The 19,950-nt window shown below is 36.8% G+C and overlaps 1 protein-coding gene across 1 annotated transcript in view; it reads left to right on the top strand.

The window, feature by feature from the left end:
• Window positions 1–19,950, top strand: part of TMC1 (transmembrane channel like 1) — a 387,946-nt gene that overhangs the window by 292,315 nt on the left and 75,681 nt on the right. The window contains exon 8 of the mRNA XM_061200342.1: window positions 2,919–3,044. Within this exon, the coding sequence (XP_061056325.1) occupies window positions 2,919–3,044 (126 nt within the window). The remainder of the gene's footprint in view (window positions 1–2,918; window positions 3,045–19,950) is intronic.

Raw genomic sequence — 19,950 nt, 5'->3', positions numbered from 1 at the left:
TTAGGAAATTTCCCTTGCACTGACAAAACATTTGAAACCAACTAAATCCAAGGTTGTAATGTTAACTGTCTTTGGAGATGGTTAAAAAACACTGCCTCGTTTGGCATTTTGGAGTATTTCTAATAATATTACAGGCTTTTCTTGACCCAGTTTTAAGTGAATAAGTAATATGTTCATAGCACTGAGAAATTCAGCACGTTATACCTCCTTTTTCCTAACAACTGTTGTTTAAATAAATCAAACCTAAGATAGAAAACCATTCTTACACAGATTAGCCCTAAATTTTAGAAGATAAAGCATGTCAGTGCTATGCCCTTTTAATATGATTAGCACTTTCTTTGAGTGGTTCCTAGAAAAGCAGTTTCCCTGTAATACCGTGTTTTAATTATGCATTATTATATTTTAATTATGCAAAAAAGGTAATATTTTAATTACCTGCATATTTGAAGGTAACTTAGCTGACAACAACTATACCTTGTAGCACAGCATGATCTTCCTGGAACAATCAACAATTAACAACAAAGACTTTAAAAATATACCAGTCTAAGATCATTTAGTGTAGGAATAAATGTCTTTCCATAACATTCTAATCTTGGAAGACATTGTTATATTTTAGTATATTTGATGGTAATCCTGTCATCCAGAAAAACTCTGTACATAAACATTTATTCAATAAATATTTATCCAGCTCCACTTCTGTGGAAGATAATTTGCTAATTTCTTTGGAAGATATGGATATGAATATGCAATTGCCTGCATTCTCTAGAAATTCATAATATAGTAAGGGAGAGGCCACTTAGACACAAATTATTATGAAATAAGACTGTATAAATGTGCCAGAGAAGTACAAAGTGATTTAGAGTCTTAGAGAAAAGTATTCTCATAGGGATAATCAGAAAAGGGTATTGAAGACATTTCATATCATTTTTGAAGTAATCATAGAATTTGAATATGTTAAACATACAAAGTACTGGGTTTAAGATAGCAGGAAACTACATAATTAATGTTAGGAATGTAGAGAAATGTAGAGAAATAAGCTTTAGTTACATGGTAAATCCAAACATCAAATAGATCATTCTTTCATTCTTTGTGAGTATTTTATTATGGTTGTACAGCACCATAGGATTTTATATAATAAACATCAAATAATTAAAATAGAAACAACCTAATGGCAATCAGAGTTGTATCTTAGTGGAGGGTATTTCCATAGTTCTCTTGAACCAGGATTACTATTCTAAACAAAATGTCTGCATCGGTCAAAAAAAACCAAACTATCAATGACAAGTGTATTTTAGAGGGTTAATTTAAATTTTTGTTTCAGTAATCATGACCTGAATAAAAACTCTGGATTGGTAGGAAAGAAAGGAGATTACGAAGTCATTTTATAAGGTGGGCTGTAAAATTATGGGTATGTCCTCCTATTATTCAGCTGAAACTTTCAAAAACACCTTTTGCCATAGCCCTACTGTGTGTGGTCATGAGTTTAGTGAACAACAAAATATGTTTCTGACTAACACTGAGTCAGATTACACTTTTTTTTGTCAGTCAGGGTCTAGTGAGGAGAAAGAAACTCCAACAGTTAACTGAAGAGAGAGTATTTAATAAGAGGACTGTTTAGTAGATATAAATAATTGCTAACTAGGTTACTGGAAAGTTGAAAGAGAACACAAAGTATCATGGTGACAGCAACTATAGGAAGCAAATAGCATACTAGGGGCTGGAGGAACAACGGAAAGAGGTTGGAATTAAAACTTAAAAGCATAGAGGAGAGACCCACGGAGCTGAAACTATTGCAGAGGGGGGTGATGCTCAAGTGGTGCTGGTGTCTACGGGGAGAATGATGAAGCTGGTTCTGCTAGTGTTGGAAAAGTCGGCAAACTAGTTTCACCTGCAGCTATGGGAAGGCCCTGCAGCTCTTGGGGTGAAGAAGCATCACTAAAGAGTAAACATCACCACAGGAAACAAACAGGAAACCAAAGGAAAGACCAAGTCCCTTCTTAGTGTCTTCTATGGGCAGCCAAAAAATGAGCCAACTGACAAACCAGAAATGTACCCTACAGAGTCACAGCCACAGCATCACAATATTAAGTATAGAGGGTAAATTTGAAGTTAAGTAACAACAGCTCATAACTGAAACAATCTATTACCAAAAAAAAACAAAAAAATGATCTCTGCAATAGGGCATTACATTCCTCAATTTAAAAATCATGTTGTTCATGTTTAGATTTTGTTTTCTTTGAGTTTTGGACCCTTTGATATTTTTGCAATACTAGGAACACAGAAGAGAAAAGATACATCTCATTTGCTCAGTAAGAAACTAAATTCCTTTGAAGCCCTCTTCAAAGGATTCACTTCTATCAAATATACTTCAAGTTGAATTTTATCAATTGAAGTTTTGAGTTTAATTAACAGATTAAGTTACCTTTGAGGAATAGATTTTTAAATTTTTTCCTATTTCAGTTTTTCTCTTTCTCTCGAGACAGGGCTAACAAATTTTTTAAGGGCACTTCAAAGACATGCTCACCTCTAATTTACTACCTTGTTGAAAAATAAAGTTTTTAAATGAATTGTAGAATTGGTGAGGGAAGGTGTACAGGGGAACAAAGAAGAGAAGAAAATATATTGATAGATCTGTAACTGTTTCCACACATTTTCTAGTTCTGAGAATTTGAGACTATGGACATAAAATGGTTTCAGTACTTCAGAATGTAAACACTATTGTTTAAAGTTATAATATTTCCAGAAATCCTACATCAGTGTTCAGATACAAGCACTAAGGCTTGTGGATCTCAGCACACACCATATATAGCCAAGTTGCTATACATTGATCGTCTGAGTATCTGATAGCATTCTTTAAGTTTGGAAGTCAAGCAAAACTTAACTTTACTAAAGGTTTTCTTTTTTTTTTTTTTTTTAAGGGAAGAAGAAGAAATTGATGAAGAGGAATTGGAAAGATTGAAGGCAGAGTTAGATGAGAATAGACAAATGATTGCTACTGTCAAATGCAAGCCTTGGAAAATGGAGAAAAAAATTGAAGTTCTCAAGTATGATGCCACTTTTCAAAATTAGAAACATTTTCCCTGCTATTGATCTCCCAGATTCTCTGAGTATTACCTATATATTATAGATAATACTATATGTGATACATCATATATATAATACTCATTATATATAATTTTCATGGTCATATATACATATATAACATATATGTTACCTATCATATAGTTAACATATCATATATCATATATGTACATATACATATTCTATATCATATCACTAGAGAGTCTGGGCTAATGATTATAAAAGAAAACAATCATGATTAAATTCATTATTTGTCGTCTTACAACCTCAGATCACTTTTAATCATTTGTTCCTTGAACTGAGAATTTCCTTAGTTTAATACATTCATTACTATCTCTCTGAAAGAGATAATATATTTGAATTTCACAAGTTTGTTGGATTGCACACTCTAGTTTCTCTGAAGGGTTCCAGCCTCAAATGATATATTCATGTGACAGCTCTTATTAAAGCACAGGGAGGATGCTAAGCCAACAGAAGAGTAAACGGGATTCCAATTAAGGATTACGCTAATAGCTATTCCCTGGTAACATGTAAGCGACCCAATTTCACTCTTTTGTTGAGTCTTGACACACTCAGAGACACATAGATTTATAAACTGCTGATAAGAAAAGTCAAAGTCAAAAGTGAAGTTCATCCCTTTCCTGGGATTGGAAGCAGATTCGCCTCTGAGGATCACACTATATTTCTTTGCATGGTGGTTCGGGGAAGTGGGGCATGAATAAAAGGGGCCATGTCTGTGATAACAGCCATGTTTGCATCTCACAGATGTGATACAGATTGCATTTTTTACATGGAACAATTTTTATAAACTGGTAAATTTCCAAAGCTATCCCTCCACAAGCCTATTTAACTAATAACGTTAAACATTATAGTGTATCTATAATAATGTTAAAATTAAAGTGTTTTTGTCTCTGGTGATGAAAAAAGAACTGAAGCAGCTATCAGGATAATTCGCTACTAATCCTGGCTCTGCAAGAGCTTGTGTGTTATTTAAGGAAATGGCTTAAACTTCTGGGGCCTCAGTTACCTCATATCCAAAATAAAACAAGATATTCCAGGTTTACCCTATGAGGTGGGAACCTAGGCATCATTTCTAATGTTATTGCTTTGTTTCGTGGAATAAGGTTTTCCAAGTTCCAAACAGTGGTCTTCCCAGAAAGCTTTTGGAACACCACACAACTGTAGGCTGGGAACTACTTATGCATGTGCTTGTACACCAGCCATAAATGAAGGCGAAGACAAGTAGCGTTTCTGGTTCCATGAAGCTATTAATGTATGTGCACATGCACGTGTGTGTGTGTGTGTCAAAGTAGTTGTCATTTAATGAAGTGATAATGATGCTAAATGATAGATTTAGGAAATATCCTTACTTGGCAAAATAGAAGTTTGGTAACCTTATATTTTTTCCCAAAATATTGGGTGGGCCAAAAATTGCCCTCGGTATTTTAAGTAAAAATAAAAGACACGCTACATAGAAATCCAAAAAATATATATATATAAAAGACACATTTTTCATTTTCACCAAGAACTTTATTGAACAACGTATTCACCCTTTTGTTCCACTACCTTCTGCCATTTTTCAGACAACTTCATAATTCCATCTTCCCAAAACTTATCTTTTTGAGCAAAGAACTGTTCCAGGTACCTTTTACAGTCTTCCAGGGAACTGAAATTTTTTCCATTAAGAGAATTTTGTAAAGACCAAAATAAATGGAAATCCGAAGGTGCAATGTCTGGTGAATGTGGCAGATGAATCAGAACTTCCCAGCCAAGCTGTAACAGTTTTCGCCTGGTCATCAAAGAAACATGCGGCCTTGCATTATCCTTATGGAAGATTATGCGTTTTCTGTTGACTAATTCTTGATACTTTTCATGGAGTGCCGCTTTTAGTTGGTCTAATTGGGAGCAGTACTTGTTGGAATTAATCGTTTGGTTTTCCAGAAGGAGCTCATAACAGAGGACTCCCTTCCAATCCCACCATACACACAACATCACCTTCTTTGGATGAAGACCGGCCTTTCGTGTGGTTGGTGGTGGTTCATTTCACTTGCCCCACGATCTCTTCCCTTCCACATTGTTGTACAGTATCCACTCTTCATCTCCTGTCACAATTTGTTTTAAAAATGGAACGTTTTCATTATGTTTCAGTAGAGAATTGCATGTGGAAATATGGTCAAGAAGGTTTTTTTCGCTTAACTTACTTGGAACCCAAACGTCAAAGTGATTAACATAACCAAGCTGGTGCAAATGATTTTCAGCGCTTGATTTGGATATTTTGAGTATGTCGGCTATCTCCAGCGTGGTATGACATTGATTGTTCTCAATTATTGTTTCTATTTGATCACTATCAACTTCAACTGGTTTATCTGACCGTGGAGCATTGTCCAGCGAGAAATCTCCAGCACGAAACTTTGCAAACCACTTTTGACACATTCGATCAGTCACAGCACCTTCTCCATACACTGCACAAATCTTTTTGTGTGTTTCGGTTGCATTTTTACCTTTCTTGAAATAATAAAGCCTGATATGCCGAAAATGTTGCTTTTTTTCTTCCATCTTCAGTATTAAAATGGCTACACAAAAATTCACCAATTTTGATAAGTTTTTTTTTTAATGCATGCTGATAGGACAGCTGTTACATACAATCTAACAAAATTGTTTCAAATGAAGTTAAAGACAACCAAGTGCTGCTAGAGCCATCTTACGGAAAAAACCGAATGAACTTTTTGGCCTACCCAATATGTTTTGAAATATTGCTGACCATGAAATTCCCAAACCTAGGAACCACAGGTAACTGTATATAGAAAGTTGTAAAATTGGAAAGTGATAATATTGTGAACTGTCAAAGTGTGGTGTGAAACTGCATAAAAATGCCAAGAAATATATCCTCCCTTTCCACCTGCGTGGAGGTGTAGAAATACCCCTCACTCTTCTTTGCCTGCATCTTCCCTATAGGGCAGTGAAGAAGGGATGGGTTTCAGTCTTGAGTTTGAATCTCAGATCTTCCATTTAATACCTGTGCAAATTTGAATGAATTGTGTTGCCCTCTGACCTTGGGTTTCTTATGAAATTTTACTAATTTACAGGGCTATTGGAATCATAAAGTGAGTTATTTCATATGAAACACTTAGCAGGGTGCCAGAACATAGCACAAAGCTGGGAAACACAAGTTGTAATTATTATTTCATCTCAGGACAGACTCAGTGTTGTCTGATTCCCTGCAGTGTGACAGGAGAGATGGGAAGGGTACAGGACCTGGCAGAACTAGGTGGGAGCAGACTTAGCCATAGGCAACCCCGGGAGCCTTGGGGGATGGTGGCACATTGGTATAGCAGTCTGGATGCACAACTGATTTTGATGCTCCAACAAAGAAAAGAGGGTATCTTGACAGTTTGGCAGAATCCACGGTCAGCCGCTTTCAGATCTTCCAAAACGTACCCACAGGGTAATCTTCTGGCAGATTCCAGGTCCTGGGGCCTTAGGCTGGAGTCCAGGGATAAAGCCATTTTTAGAGGCGGGGAGAGATAAGGATTGGGATGGAAGGAAGGGCAATACCATGCCCTATTACTAGGGCAGAGGTTGAAAATGGGGAGTCTGCAGCTGAATCTAGACTATAGGTGGTTTTTATTTGGCCCACATGCTTTTTGTTTCTTTTGCTTTTATTGTTTTTTTTAAAAATTGTGATTAAATATACGTAACATAAAATTTACCATTTTAATCATCTGGGGGTGTATATTTTTATAAAAATGTTTTTTCTTTGTTGTTAAGTTTTAAAAAGTGGGAGATTTCAGATTTTTAAAATCCAGATGTTCAGCTTCTCCTGGACAAGAAGAAAATCTGGTCCCCATTCCTACATGAAAATAATAGCTGGGGCTAAGCCATTGCTGTCCCCTACTAACAGGGCACTCCGTCTTCAGTGTGCACAGCTCCCAAACAATCCACATCTCTTATTCACGCTCCTTGGCTGGACCTTGTAAGCATTCAAGTTTGCTGCCTCTTACCCCTGTAGCTGGGGAGCAAGTTAGGCATGCTATCAAGACAGTGATTCAGAAAGTTGGAGTGAAAGCCAGCTCGCAGAATGGAAGCACAGATTTAGGCCCAGAGAAGAAACAACTATGGCTTCTCACCTGTCAGCAGTGCTCACTGTCTTGGGATGATTCTCCATAGCCAGAAATGGCTCCTGCTTTGTGGCTTTGCAGTATTCTGCACAGCTGGTACCATTGGCCATGGTCAGCCTGATTCTCTTGGTTTCAGCCTCTGTGATAAAGTCGTTGGTACTAGAGTGCCCGACCTGTCTCCCTTCCTAGGTTTCTGAATGCTGTATTGAGCTTCTCCCCCACAGATTCCTATCACATATTAGAGATAGTGGTCAATACTTCTTAGAACATGCAGTAAAGGTTCTCTACCCCAGTGTTACTAAAACATGGGAGTCAGGCAGCTTTCCTCCCACCCTTTTATTCCTTTCAGAGACATCAAACTCTGAGAGAGTGTGTCTAAGGATTATGTTATTCCCAGAAGTAGCCTCCAATCATCACTTCTGGCTAAGTCTATGGAATCCAAGGCACTAGGCTCAATATAACTGGAGCAGATATTTTCATCACAGGTTTGGATCTGTATCTAGGTTCTGAGGCTTCCCATCTGGCTCTGGACTCTGAAAAACTTGTGAAACTTCTAAAACAGAATTTACAGAGGGTCAAGGTTTTAAGATATGTTTTACAGTAAAGCCTCAGGAATGGTAGCTTATGGTTCTGAGGGTGCTATGGGAGACTCAGGGGTAGTTCTCATATTTTGAAAGATTATCTACCACTAGGAACATGAGCATTCTCAAGGCTGAGGGTCAAACATTGGTTAATATAAGCAGTTAATACATAGGCACGAACCTCTAAGAATGGGTTGTAAACCCATATGGACTCTCAAACATGGTTTAGGAACTGGAGCTCAGCATTTTTGAGGCAGCAGAATAGGCTCCTTAGGGCTGAAGAGAAGCCACCTCCTTTCCACCTTCACTGTGGAATGGTGTTTTTCAATGTATGTTTTCCTGTGTATTGATACAGGTTCAAACATTCATGTACCTTTAAACCTACTGAATAAAAATCTCTGGGTGGAGGGGCAGGGGTGTCTGGCCCAGATCAGGAATGTGTATTTATAGTTTTACTCTAAAAGTCATTAATGTATGGTCAGGATTGAGAGTCCCTTTCTTCATTTCTGAGAATCAGAAAACTTCATTAAGCAGAACATTCTATTCTGTGAACTGTTTATTGAATGGGTGAGAATATGTGTGGGTCAGGGCTAGGAAAAGGGAAAGAGTAGTGGATTTTCCAATTATTTGAAGGTCAGTTCCTATTTTTTATTAGTTATCTAACTGAAAAATATCCAACAGCAAGGATTTTTAGCTTAATCTGTGTTTAAGTTTTTAATGGATTTAACTCAGAAGTTGGATGACTAGATCTTTCCTACCTATAAAAGTGGCTGCACTAATGTACCAGCCACCATAGGTGAAATAAAACATCTGGATGGAAAATGACAGATTTACTTATTAGTCATCCTGAAAACGAAAACCTTTGACTATATCAGAACATTCTATGTGGTAGATTAAAAGCCCTCATCACTTAACCTAAATAAGCAACCACTTTATTTTGTTATAGTGGAGTAGGTTTTGGATTGAAAATTACGAAATTGGACTCTGGTCTAAGCTCTAACTTCTAACTTTACCTCTCTGAGCCTCAGTTTATTTATTTATAAAATAAAAGGACTGGATTGTAGGCCTGTAATTTTCAAAGTGCTGTCCTCAGAGTTTAAGTTTGGTGAAATCCCTTTATAAAGGGCAAGGGAGACAGAGGTCAGAGGGAGGACTGCTTGGCCACACGTCAGCTTCAAGCAGAGGAGACCTGTGGTTTCTCTTTTCTATACAATGCACTTCCATATAAAGCATTCATTTGAAGAAAAAAATGCTTCTGTGCCTATTAACATAAGAAATAGCTTTAAAAAACCCACTTAATTGGATATTTAAGGAAACTTATTTTAGGGATGGAGCAGTTCTAACATTCCATGAGTTTACAGATTAGGGTGTGGAAGTACATACTCCAATATACTTTTGCATGGAAATGGCTCTTGGGTAGAAGCCATTTTAAAATGATTTATTTTGATGAAGAAAATGTTGATTTAGCTATTATACTGCCTGCTTTAATTTCTGAGCTTTGTAGCACCCTGACCCAAGTTCCCAGGAATTGTCCATTGGCAGACTAGTCCTGGTGATTTATTAATGAAACACCCAGAAAAGCCAAGAAAGTTACTCTTAGAATTTCATTTACTTTTAAACAGGTGCTTGAAAGTGTCAGCTAGTCCTTAAGGTAACATTCTTCCTTATTCAATCTTTCTTCGTCCTTCGACACTGCTTTTTGGTTTTCTTTTCTTTTCTTTTTTGGTTGAGGAAACTAATATAATTCATAGGCAAGAATTGTGATTTCAACTTTAGCTCACAAAGGCCTTAACTTCATCTGCCATTGTGAAGGAATGAGGGATTCCACACAAGAGGACTTTTAAGCGTGTGTACTCATCCACTAATACACACTTCAATCATTTGAAGTGTGTATTCACCAAAAGCTCAACCAAAGCAGAGACCTTTAGTTCTTGTACATTACAGGTATCTTGGGTACATTGATTTTCTCATCCAAAGAATGGAGAGTCTGTAGGCAATTAGTACAGCTGAATTTTGTTGATCAAAATGTAACATTGACATCCAATTTTTCTACTATTTAATAAGAGTCCCCTAGGTATCAAGCATTATGCTGTGACCTTAGACAAGTTTCTTAACCTCTGCATCCTTGAATTTATCCTCTATAAATGGGGATAAAAGTAGTAGTACATCATAAAGTTCCTGAGAGGATTAAATCATTTAATAGACCTAAAGCACTTAGAATGATGCCTGTCACATAGTAATCATTTTCTACATCTTCTTATATATCATCTTCTTCTTAATTGCATTTCATTATGCACTACTTTCTCAAGTATTATCAGTCAATGTATCACATATGGTAAGACACACTGAATTAGTTTCCCCAGCTTGCCAAAGTATCCTAGCCTCCAAAAATTTTTGATAAACAGCAGCTTACCTAACTTGCACTCTTCAGAATTTTAGCTGTCAGTGATAGCTATTTTTCACAACTTGTTATTAGACTATCCATAAATATATGATCTTTGAAAACTGATTAAAAGGAGAAATTCATTAATTATGACTTAAAATTATTTAGGAATGCTTTTAAATATATTTGACATACTACATTAACAGTAAAAAGAAAGCAAATGTGCACATGATAAGCACAAAATAAGCTTAATTTGAGAAGTTTGTCCTTGTTGTTTTGGGAAAGTATCATACAGATCTCAGATAAGGTACTAATTATGAAGATAACCCTTAACTTTATCATGTTTATAATAAGAGAATAAGCAAGGTATTTTTGAAGACGTTTTTATGTATATAACCAAGAAATGGCAAGTAGAACACTACTTCGGGGGACTTAAGCTTGTTGCTATAGAATAAAAATGGTTACACCTTATTAAAATGCATATACTGAAAGTAATGTTTGGAGAACATTATATTAGAATATCATAAAAAATTAGGTGAGCTGAAGAAAGGGGAATAGTTTTACGTATTCAATATAATGTGTCTAAGATTCCCTCTGTCCTGAAAATTAGAAACTTTTAAGTTAAATATAAATCACTTCTTTCAAAGAGTCATATTAATTATGCTTTTGTAATATATATACACATATATATATATGTATATACTATTATACATATACATACATATTTACACTCAAATATCTATAAAAGATACATGATTCTTTGGCTGAATTAAGTTTTATATTTTATGCACTCACTATTATAGTGTTTCTTGACCAGTGGTTGGTCACAGTGATCGGGAAAGCTTAAAAGGGAGGCTATGGAAGGAAACTGTGAAATAGTAAGACTCCAAGTCAACTCAGCAGAAAGACTAGTTCACATAGGAGTATAATATGCTCTGTGGGTGACCTCACCTAAGTTGTGTTGCCAAATGCTCAGGAGAGACTCCAGATCTAAGTTTATCTTGTGGCAAGAGATTAAATTTACCAGGTAGTTATCCGCAGAGCTCACTGAACTGCCATCATTTAAAATTTCTTGCCCACTCTTGGATCAAAAGGCAGAACACACGGTTCTAACAGAAAACTAAGGCTTTCTAGTATTCCTAAATATCACCACACAAAATTTTGAAAAAAATATTTCACAATACTTAGAAATGTTGACCAGGGGCTAAATATGAACACACAGGTGTTGTGCAGAAATATTTTACCAAACCTTTCAAAGCACAATGGCTCCTCTCACTCTGAGGCAGTGCCCTATGAATCCTTCTGTTTCACAGTATTCAGAATTCATTAAACATGTTTGATTAGAATGCACATGAACCAAGCAAAATCAGCACAGTATGTCTACCAATCCCTGAATGTTAGTATATCTAAGAATATGAGATTGTACTTGAGGTTCATGGTGGAAATATCTCCTTTCTTAAGGAAATTTCTGCAAACCGATGCCTGGAATGCCTTTCTCTGCCTACTCAATTTTATCAGTCTTTTAATGTCCAGTTTAATTCTTATCTCATCTACAATGTCTTCAACAAGCTCTCAAGCCTCCAGGGCCCTCTCCCTTTTCACTTCAAGGCTGCCTAGCACTGTTGTGTAACAATTTTATGGGCCTATATCTCTTTTTTCTTAATGGAGTTTAAGCTTCAGAAGGGAGTCTACATGTTTCTTTTAGTTTTTTCAAAATACTTAACTCACTGCTAAAAACATAAAACACACTCAATAAATACTTAGAAAAAATGGCTAAGTAAAAAGGAGAATGAAAAAATTATAGAAATAAAATAAATTTACTTATTGATCAGAATTTGATAGGTCCTTCTTACATCTGTGTATAGCAATCTGTATTTTCAGTGCTATTTCTACCTTCTTCTGAGTATAATTTTCCCACAGTGAAGGAGGGAGAGGATACACTGACGTTTTGCAAATCTTTGGTGTTGAGAATAGTTGAGGTAAGATTTTAGATTTAACTTTTCTTGTTACTCTTCAGCTCTTGATCTTAAGATTCATTTGTGGCTTTAAGGACACATTCTCCCTAAATCTCATTTCTGCTCAAAAGCCAAAGCAATAACAATAGACTGGGATATACTTCTATGTCTTAGGGATATGGCCTAGAACTCTGCAGCCCACGTAATGCCACCCCTACTTTCAGGGGTATTGTTTTAGGTATTAGTGTTGTTAATTGCATGCTCATTGATTCATTAAAACAAAAGACAAAAATCAAAATAAAAAATCCTTGATACAGAGCTTAATAAGAAGATCTGGAGAGATATTAATGAAGTTACTATTACAGATTGTTTTAGATGGAGAAAGAATTCTTTATAGCAACTTAGTTGCACATTGTCTCTGCTGATAACGTTACAAATCTTAGAATTTTTTGGTGTCCTTGTATGGCAGAAAACCAGTTTATGCTGTGACCAATATCTAAAACTCAGCACAAACTATTAGCTCCTGGGGAAATCTATATTGTCTTCTTTCCCCTCTCCTATAATACAAAGGAAAATTATTAACCATAAATTGATTTTTAAATTAACCAGGTAGAGCAGAATTAGGAAAAGACTTAATCAGCAAGTAGAAAGAGGATCTAGTGTGCTTTCTTTCTTTATTAAACTACTAAAGCCCAGCTATGTTGTTTCTCCCTTGATTCATCTAAAATTACTCTGAGATGCTTGACTGACCTCTAGGGTACAACTAAAATATGTTTGAGTTTTTATTTGACATTTAAGCCAGCCATGAAAATTAGCATTGTTTCATAGTCCAGGGAACAAAGAAGTTATCCTAGGTCTGGAGAATTTCTATGGGTAGTAACTTTGAACTTAATACAGATTTGACCTACCCAAGCTTTGCTTTGGTTATTTACCAACACCAGCAGCTGGCTTTGACACATCTCCATGAATGTCATCAGAGCTGATGAAAAAATTGTCTTAAGAACTCTTTGTGCACAGATCATTGTTATGTTTATTGCTGATGAAATGTTTAGAAGTCTTGGTGATCTCTCTCTGTCTCTCTCTCCATTGTGAAATCTGTGAAGTGGTGCTATAAAAGGAAGCACACCAAAATAAGCCACATATATAGGGTAAGAGGTTATGTGAATATACAGCCAACATTTTTGTTTGTTCTTTGTTGCTTGTTTTCAGATTGTTTCAGATGTTTTTAGTCAGTTACTCTTTAGGGATATAAGATAAAGAGTGAGCTAGGGACTTGAAAAATAAAGTTATTCACCAAAATAAATTTATCAAGCTTCAAAATATGTAGAATATTACCAATGCAAGGGGACACCAAAATAATCATATTTAATCATATTTGATATAGTAGCTTTTTAGCCCAAACCTCCAACAACTTGCTTGGCCACGTAAAAATCTCTTAAATTTACTGCTCTCAACAAATAATATTTGGTTTAGTTCCGAATTTGGTCCTCAACTAGTTGCACGTTGGAACCATTTAGGATGTTAAAAAGTACTGATGCCTATGTCCCACCCCTAGAGATTGTGACTTAAGTGGTCTGGGAATGGGGACACCTGGCCTTTGAAATTTTTAAAAGATCCCACAGGTGATTCTGAGGTGTAGGTAGTTTAGGAACCACAACCAGACTATCATCTAGTCTTCTTGTAGGTGTTCATTCATTACAATAGCATTTGTTGAAACTCACTTCTGTGCCAGGTGCTATATTAAACATTGGGAAATTAGAACAAAAGACATGGACCTTGCTTTCAGTAAATCCCAGTGCAGTGGTGCAAATGGACCATGGGTTAACTACAATACATGAGGTAATTACTACATGAAGGTCAGAGGTTAAATCACCCTGACCTGGGGCTGGAGGTGAGTGTTAGAAAGGAAAATCAGGAAAGCCCTTATGGAGGAGCTGTAGTGTTGGCCTGGCTGTTGAACTGAAAATGGAAAGGAAGAGAACAGGTGGAGAAGACGGGAAGGGCATTCCAGAAAGAGGAAACAGCTTGTATAAAGGCATTAGAAATCAAGCTACATCCAGCCTCTCATTTTGTTTTACTCTAATTCATCTTGCACATCATTGTTGCAACATTTTCCATGTAGCACACTGCACTGCACTTATCAGTTTCCTGCTAACAAAATGCTCATGGATCCTTATAGAGATCAGAGTGAATTCTGTACTGCTTAACTTGGCATCAGGGCATGCCAACTCCTCCTCTAAAGCACTTAGACTGTTTTCTTCATCACCCACCTGAAGACCCCAGGTGCATTTCCATCTCTTCACCATTGCTCACACCATTTCCCTGCGCTGTCATGTCCTTGCCGCAATGTTGACCATGTAGCTGAATCCTCCTTTTGTTCAAGGTTCTTTCTAACCACCCCACTCTCCCATCTGAATCTTTCAGCACTTAATTTTACTGTTTATTCATTTGGTAGTAATTAGATGATGCCCTAAATATTTATCTATGTCTTAGCTTTTTGATGGAATTAGAAATGCCTTACACAAAACCACAGAACCACATTCTTTTTTTTTTCTTCATATGGCACAGTGCCTTGAAACAAATAAAAATCTATATTTTATTACTGTAAACAAAACTGTATGATAGTATTATAAGTTTAGAAAATAGAGGAACTAATTATTTGCATAATTGCCCAGTCTTTGGCCATTGACACACACGATTTTTACATAGTTGTAAAGATAGTGTACAAATCGTTCTTTATTCTGAAGTTTTACTCAATGTATCATATACATTGCCCAGAAAAATAATAAATGTCTTTGAATAATAATCAAAAGTACCATTTACCCCTGGTATACCAAGAACTGCTTTGTTTATGTTGTCTCAACTTTTACATGTCCTTATACCAATCCCATGAGGTAAATAATGATGCTATTCTGGGAAAACTGGACATACGAGCTCAATTCCTAGCTGAGCTATGCCACTTACTCTTTGGGTAAATTTGGACACTTCTTTTACTGATCTAATCCTCAGTTTCCTCATCTCTGAAATGGGGATAATAATAGTTCCCACCTTGCAGGATTTGGTGGGGATTAAAGGAGATGATGGACATAAATAGTGCCTGGCTTATGGCAAACATTCAGTATGTTAGCTGTCATTGCTGTTACTGTTGCTGGTCACATTTGATAGGCGAGAAAGCTTGGGATCAACAACATCTCCCCAAGAGCACACAGCTAGTATGTGACAGAGCCAGGACTCAAATCTGTGTCTCAATTGTAAGATACAGATTGCAGAACTGAATAGAATGTGGTCCTAGTCAAGGGAGAGAGCTCTCTTTTTGTCTCTTACCACAGACTCCCCAGCTGTCCAAGCATCCTGAGCTCTCTGCAACAGCACAGCATGGCTGGAGCAGGACTTGGGCTGGCACCACCAATACCTCCTCCCCGGCAGCATCATAGCTGGGGCTTCTGCAGCCGGACACTCGGGCACTCTCATCAGGTCTCAAATGTAAGGCTGAATTCTCTCCTGCTCTTTTGGTAGCAAGACCGATTCCCAGTATTCTCACATCTCACTAGGGTCACAATCTAAGGGGAAATGGACTGGCTTTCTGCAGGGTTTTGCCTGGAAGTATCTAGTTCTTTCTCAACTTTTTAATTTGGAGAGTCAGCGTAAAAATTGAAGTCAGCCCTGTTAGTACTATTGCTATTAATAATAGTTACTATTTATAGTGCTCTTCCTGTTTGCCATGGATGCATTACATACATTGTTACTAAACACATCACATACATTATTTCCTATAATGCATACAACAACCCTATGGAATAGCTATTACTGTCTCTGTTTTATAGATGAAACAACTGAGCATCTTAACCATTATAACTGCTGCCACCAGCATCCCCGTTATAAAAGCACATGTTTTGAATCCTCAGTTCCAATATTAGGATGACTTAAAATAATTCTGCCAGTCTAATTATGGAGTTATATTATCTAGGAAGGCCTATAATCCTTATTTTCAATCTCTGTATATGAGACTGTCTTCTTACCTCCTTAACTTTCTTTCAATTACTCAGTAATATTTTAGGAGAAGTCAGAGTTCTGACTTTTAGTCAATTTAAATTGGTCAACTTTTTTTTAAAATGGCATTGTTTATTAGGAAAGGACCTTTCATTCTTCTGATCCCTTTACTGGGCAGTAATGTTCATGAGCACAAGTTTTGATTACAGTTGCCTTAAAGACCAGTTTTGAAAAGTCTTTCGTTTACTTGAGCAATAAGTTGGTTGCTCAATGATACTATCAAACTGAGAACAAGAGGAAAGAAAAGTCAACTTAACCTAACCCAAACGAGAACATGTTTCCTGGGATGAGAATGTGTCAAAGGCAGCATAGCATGTCCTAAATCCCTTGTGTCATCAGGGTTGTATCATGTGTTCTGGGTAAATTATCTATTTTGTAAGTTAGGGCAAAGCATGCTCCTTCAACTAACTGTGAAAGCATTCTTGAAAGCCCATGAAACCTTATTATTCTAATTACCAACACAAGGGGTTGATAAATAAATTATGAGACCAGGTATTATTGTCATTAAATAGACCTTGCTCAATTATTTATCCCTGGGTCTGGGGTTACAGCTCAGAGAGCTGTGCATATTGTACCAGGGCTTTGAGCTCTGAGACCTGGAGACTGGATTACAGTCTTGGCAGGCAGCTTTTGTTGAATGCAATTCAAGGGGACGACACACATTTTTCAGTCAGATATTTGGATGGTTTGAGGCCAATAGATATTCAAAGTTTATCCACAAGAGCCTATTTCATTTTAGCCATATAGATAAATCCCTTTAAATTATCCAGATCAATACAAATGGGTAGGAAAATGGATTCACTACAGGAAAAATATAAATAAAATTTTTTGCTTTTTAGTTTTCAAAGACTCTGCTCTTTGTTTTTTTGCATTCTGACATCTGTCATGGGTACTTTAGTGTGATAAGTATCAGTCAGTGTTTATCTCCATATTGGCTAGTTTCTTTTTGTATCTTGTTTCTAACAGCACAGTGAAAGATGTTGTCTTCTGGTTAAGAAATCTGTTATCAGGGAGAATGGGATTGGGTGATACTAGTTTTCTTCCATCCTGAAATCATGCCATCTCATTGTAAAGGTCAGCCCTGAAAATAGTGTTAAGGTGTGTTCTTTCACTGAGCTCTTCCACCCCAATATCCCCTCTTCTAGGCCGGAAAGGTGCAAGAGTGCTTTCTTACATCCCAAGAGCATCAGATTAGGGGGATCAAGAATCTGTTCTTGCTTAACAATTCTCTGCCCACCCCGTACCCCTGGCTTTGTTTTAAAGTCATCCCCCAGACTTCTGATGAGTTGAGTCTAGTAGTTATTTTGGCCAGGGTGGGAAGTGGGGAGCAGGAGGTGCTAGAATGGCTAGTCAGGGAGCCCTTAAGTATGAAACTTGGGGAGGATCTCTTGAAGAATGGAGGAGGGGTTAGGGCATTAGGGCACTTGTGATTATGTGGAGTAGAGTGAAGTCCAGACTTTCATTTGAAAACCGTCAAGATATGTATGTTGAGGGTGGGGTAGGGTAGTAATTGGAAGAGAAGTATGAAACTATGCTTAGTATCAGGGATAAATTGGCAATTTAAGAGACAAAAAATAACAACTTGCTTAGATTGTCCAAAGGAAAATATATCTATAATAACTGATAAGAAACCTTATGAATGCCATGAAAATAAGTTTCTGTATTTGTTAAATGAATTTATACTTAATTTTGTGGTGACTTAAATTTGGTTATAACCCTGACTTCCCTCTCTCTCTTAAATCTTGCTAGTTTAATGTTCCTGTAACATAATTATCAGCCCACAAAATTTAAAATCTTTTCAGAAATATGGAGTAGAATAGCTATTTCTTTACACTCCTGTCTGCTTAGAGCAGTCATGATTTCTAATTGACCACTCAGCTAGAAAGTGTTCTAATTCTAATAGGCCAAACTGATGTTCTTTAATTATCTGTTAAACATCAGGAGCAGTGGATATCCCCATAAAATAGTCACCTTATCACATTTGAAAAACAAATTTTGATTTTACTACTAAGAAGAATTTTTGGTCCTCCATTTATATATGTTTATTATAATAGAGAATGATGTGATAATTCCTGTATATACTTGGTTTTATGAATTTCAAAATTCTTGATGCCAAATAATTGCTATAACATGATGTATAGGTTCCTAAAAATTTCTACACTATGAAAAATTGGGTAATGAAAACTACAGGGCTTACAGGAAAAATGGGGATGGGGCACAATATTCAGAAACATCATCAGTGACACATTAAAAAAGATAGAAATTTAAGGAAACAGCAGCAACATTTTACACATGTTTAATGGCTGAGAAATACATAAACACTGCAATAAGTATGGCAGTTTACCTTAAAAAAGACCTGAAGTTTGCTTGTGGAAATGACAAGATTGCAGTTTGTGAAGCATGGAAGGAAGGTCATTGTAACACCAGCTCTGAATGGATGTGACTTTTCTAATACATGGGGTGCCATGAAGTAGCTGGTTGATGAGGTGTGTGCATTTTGTATATATACTGCTAGGTTTAGATGGATGTATTTTTTTCTTGTATTCACCCAGTGTTTCTTGTAGATAAAATCACATGTAAGCAAACACAAAATCTGTGTTATGTTCAAATTGTTCCGTAATATAAGAATCATGTTAGAACAGATTCTTGGTTTCAAAACAAGTGTTACAGTGGAATTGACAGTGTAATAATTCCTTCAACACATTCACATCTATAGTCTCCTCTTATTCTCGCCACCACCCCAGCAAGCAGGGAAGCAATTGCCCAATTTTTGTTTGTTTGAGAATCCTGACCTGTTAAAAGCTACACAGTAACTGAAGGAAACTGTGCCAGAGCTTGCTCAGGTGTGTGCGAGTCTTGAGCAAGTAGGCTTTCCTCTGAGGAGTGGGATGCTCCTCAACGTGAGTACAGAGAGTGACAAAAACATGGGCAAAGTTATAGAGACAAATCACAGAGGCTGGGTTAGAACTCAGGTTACTTGATTTTCAGCTTAGATCAGTTCAACATTTTATAAAGTGTCTGCTAAGTACCACACTCACTCCTGTCTTATCTCTATAACACATAGTTAAAGCTTAACTGTGATACGGTTTTTTGATTGCATGGATCTAAAAACCCAGCCATGAGAGCTCAGTTTATACTTGTTGATGGGGCTTTATTGTACATTTTTTTTTTTTTAATAAATTAATTAATTTATTTATTTTTGGCTGCGTTGGCTCTTCGTTGTGGTGCGCGGGCTTCTCATTGTGGTGGCTTCTCTTGTTGTGGAGCACGGGCTCTAGGCACACGGGCTCTAGAGCGCAGGCTCAGTAGTTGTGGCGCACGGGCTTAGTTGCTCTGCGGTATGTGGGATCTTCCTGGGCCAGGGCTCGAACCTGTGTCCCCTGCTTTGGCAGGAGGATTCTTAACCACTGTGCCACCAGGGAAGTCCTATTGTACATTTTAAAATGTGTAGAATGTTCTAGAAACTGTTTTTCAATTAATCTTCACTGCCCAGAAGTCATGTCAAATGTCAGGATGTTTGACAAGGCCAGCCTAATAAATCTTCATTTCTAGAAAACTGTCCTACTAAGTTTCTGAGAAGACTAAAGAGAAAGGTGCAATCCCAAAGTCTAGGAATGATTTTTCCTTTAAGCATTAATTGATGTGGAAAATACAATTATTAGATACTCCCTTGTCTCTATCTATCCAAATTATGCCATTTAGGTCTATTTCAAGAAGGTTTCAGTTTACTAAACACCTCCTATGGTCAAAGTAGTGAACAGTGCTGTGAGAGATACAAAAGG

This window comes from Eubalaena glacialis, chromosome 9 (genome assembly GCF_028564815.1).
Source record: "Eubalaena glacialis isolate mEubGla1 chromosome 9, mEubGla1.1.hap2.+ XY, whole genome shotgun sequence".
Taxonomy (NCBI): Eukaryota; Metazoa; Chordata; class Mammalia; order Artiodactyla; family Balaenidae; genus Eubalaena; species Eubalaena glacialis.
The sequence above is the reverse complement of the archived record's forward strand: the minus strand, read 5'-3'. Positions and strand labels throughout refer to the sequence as shown.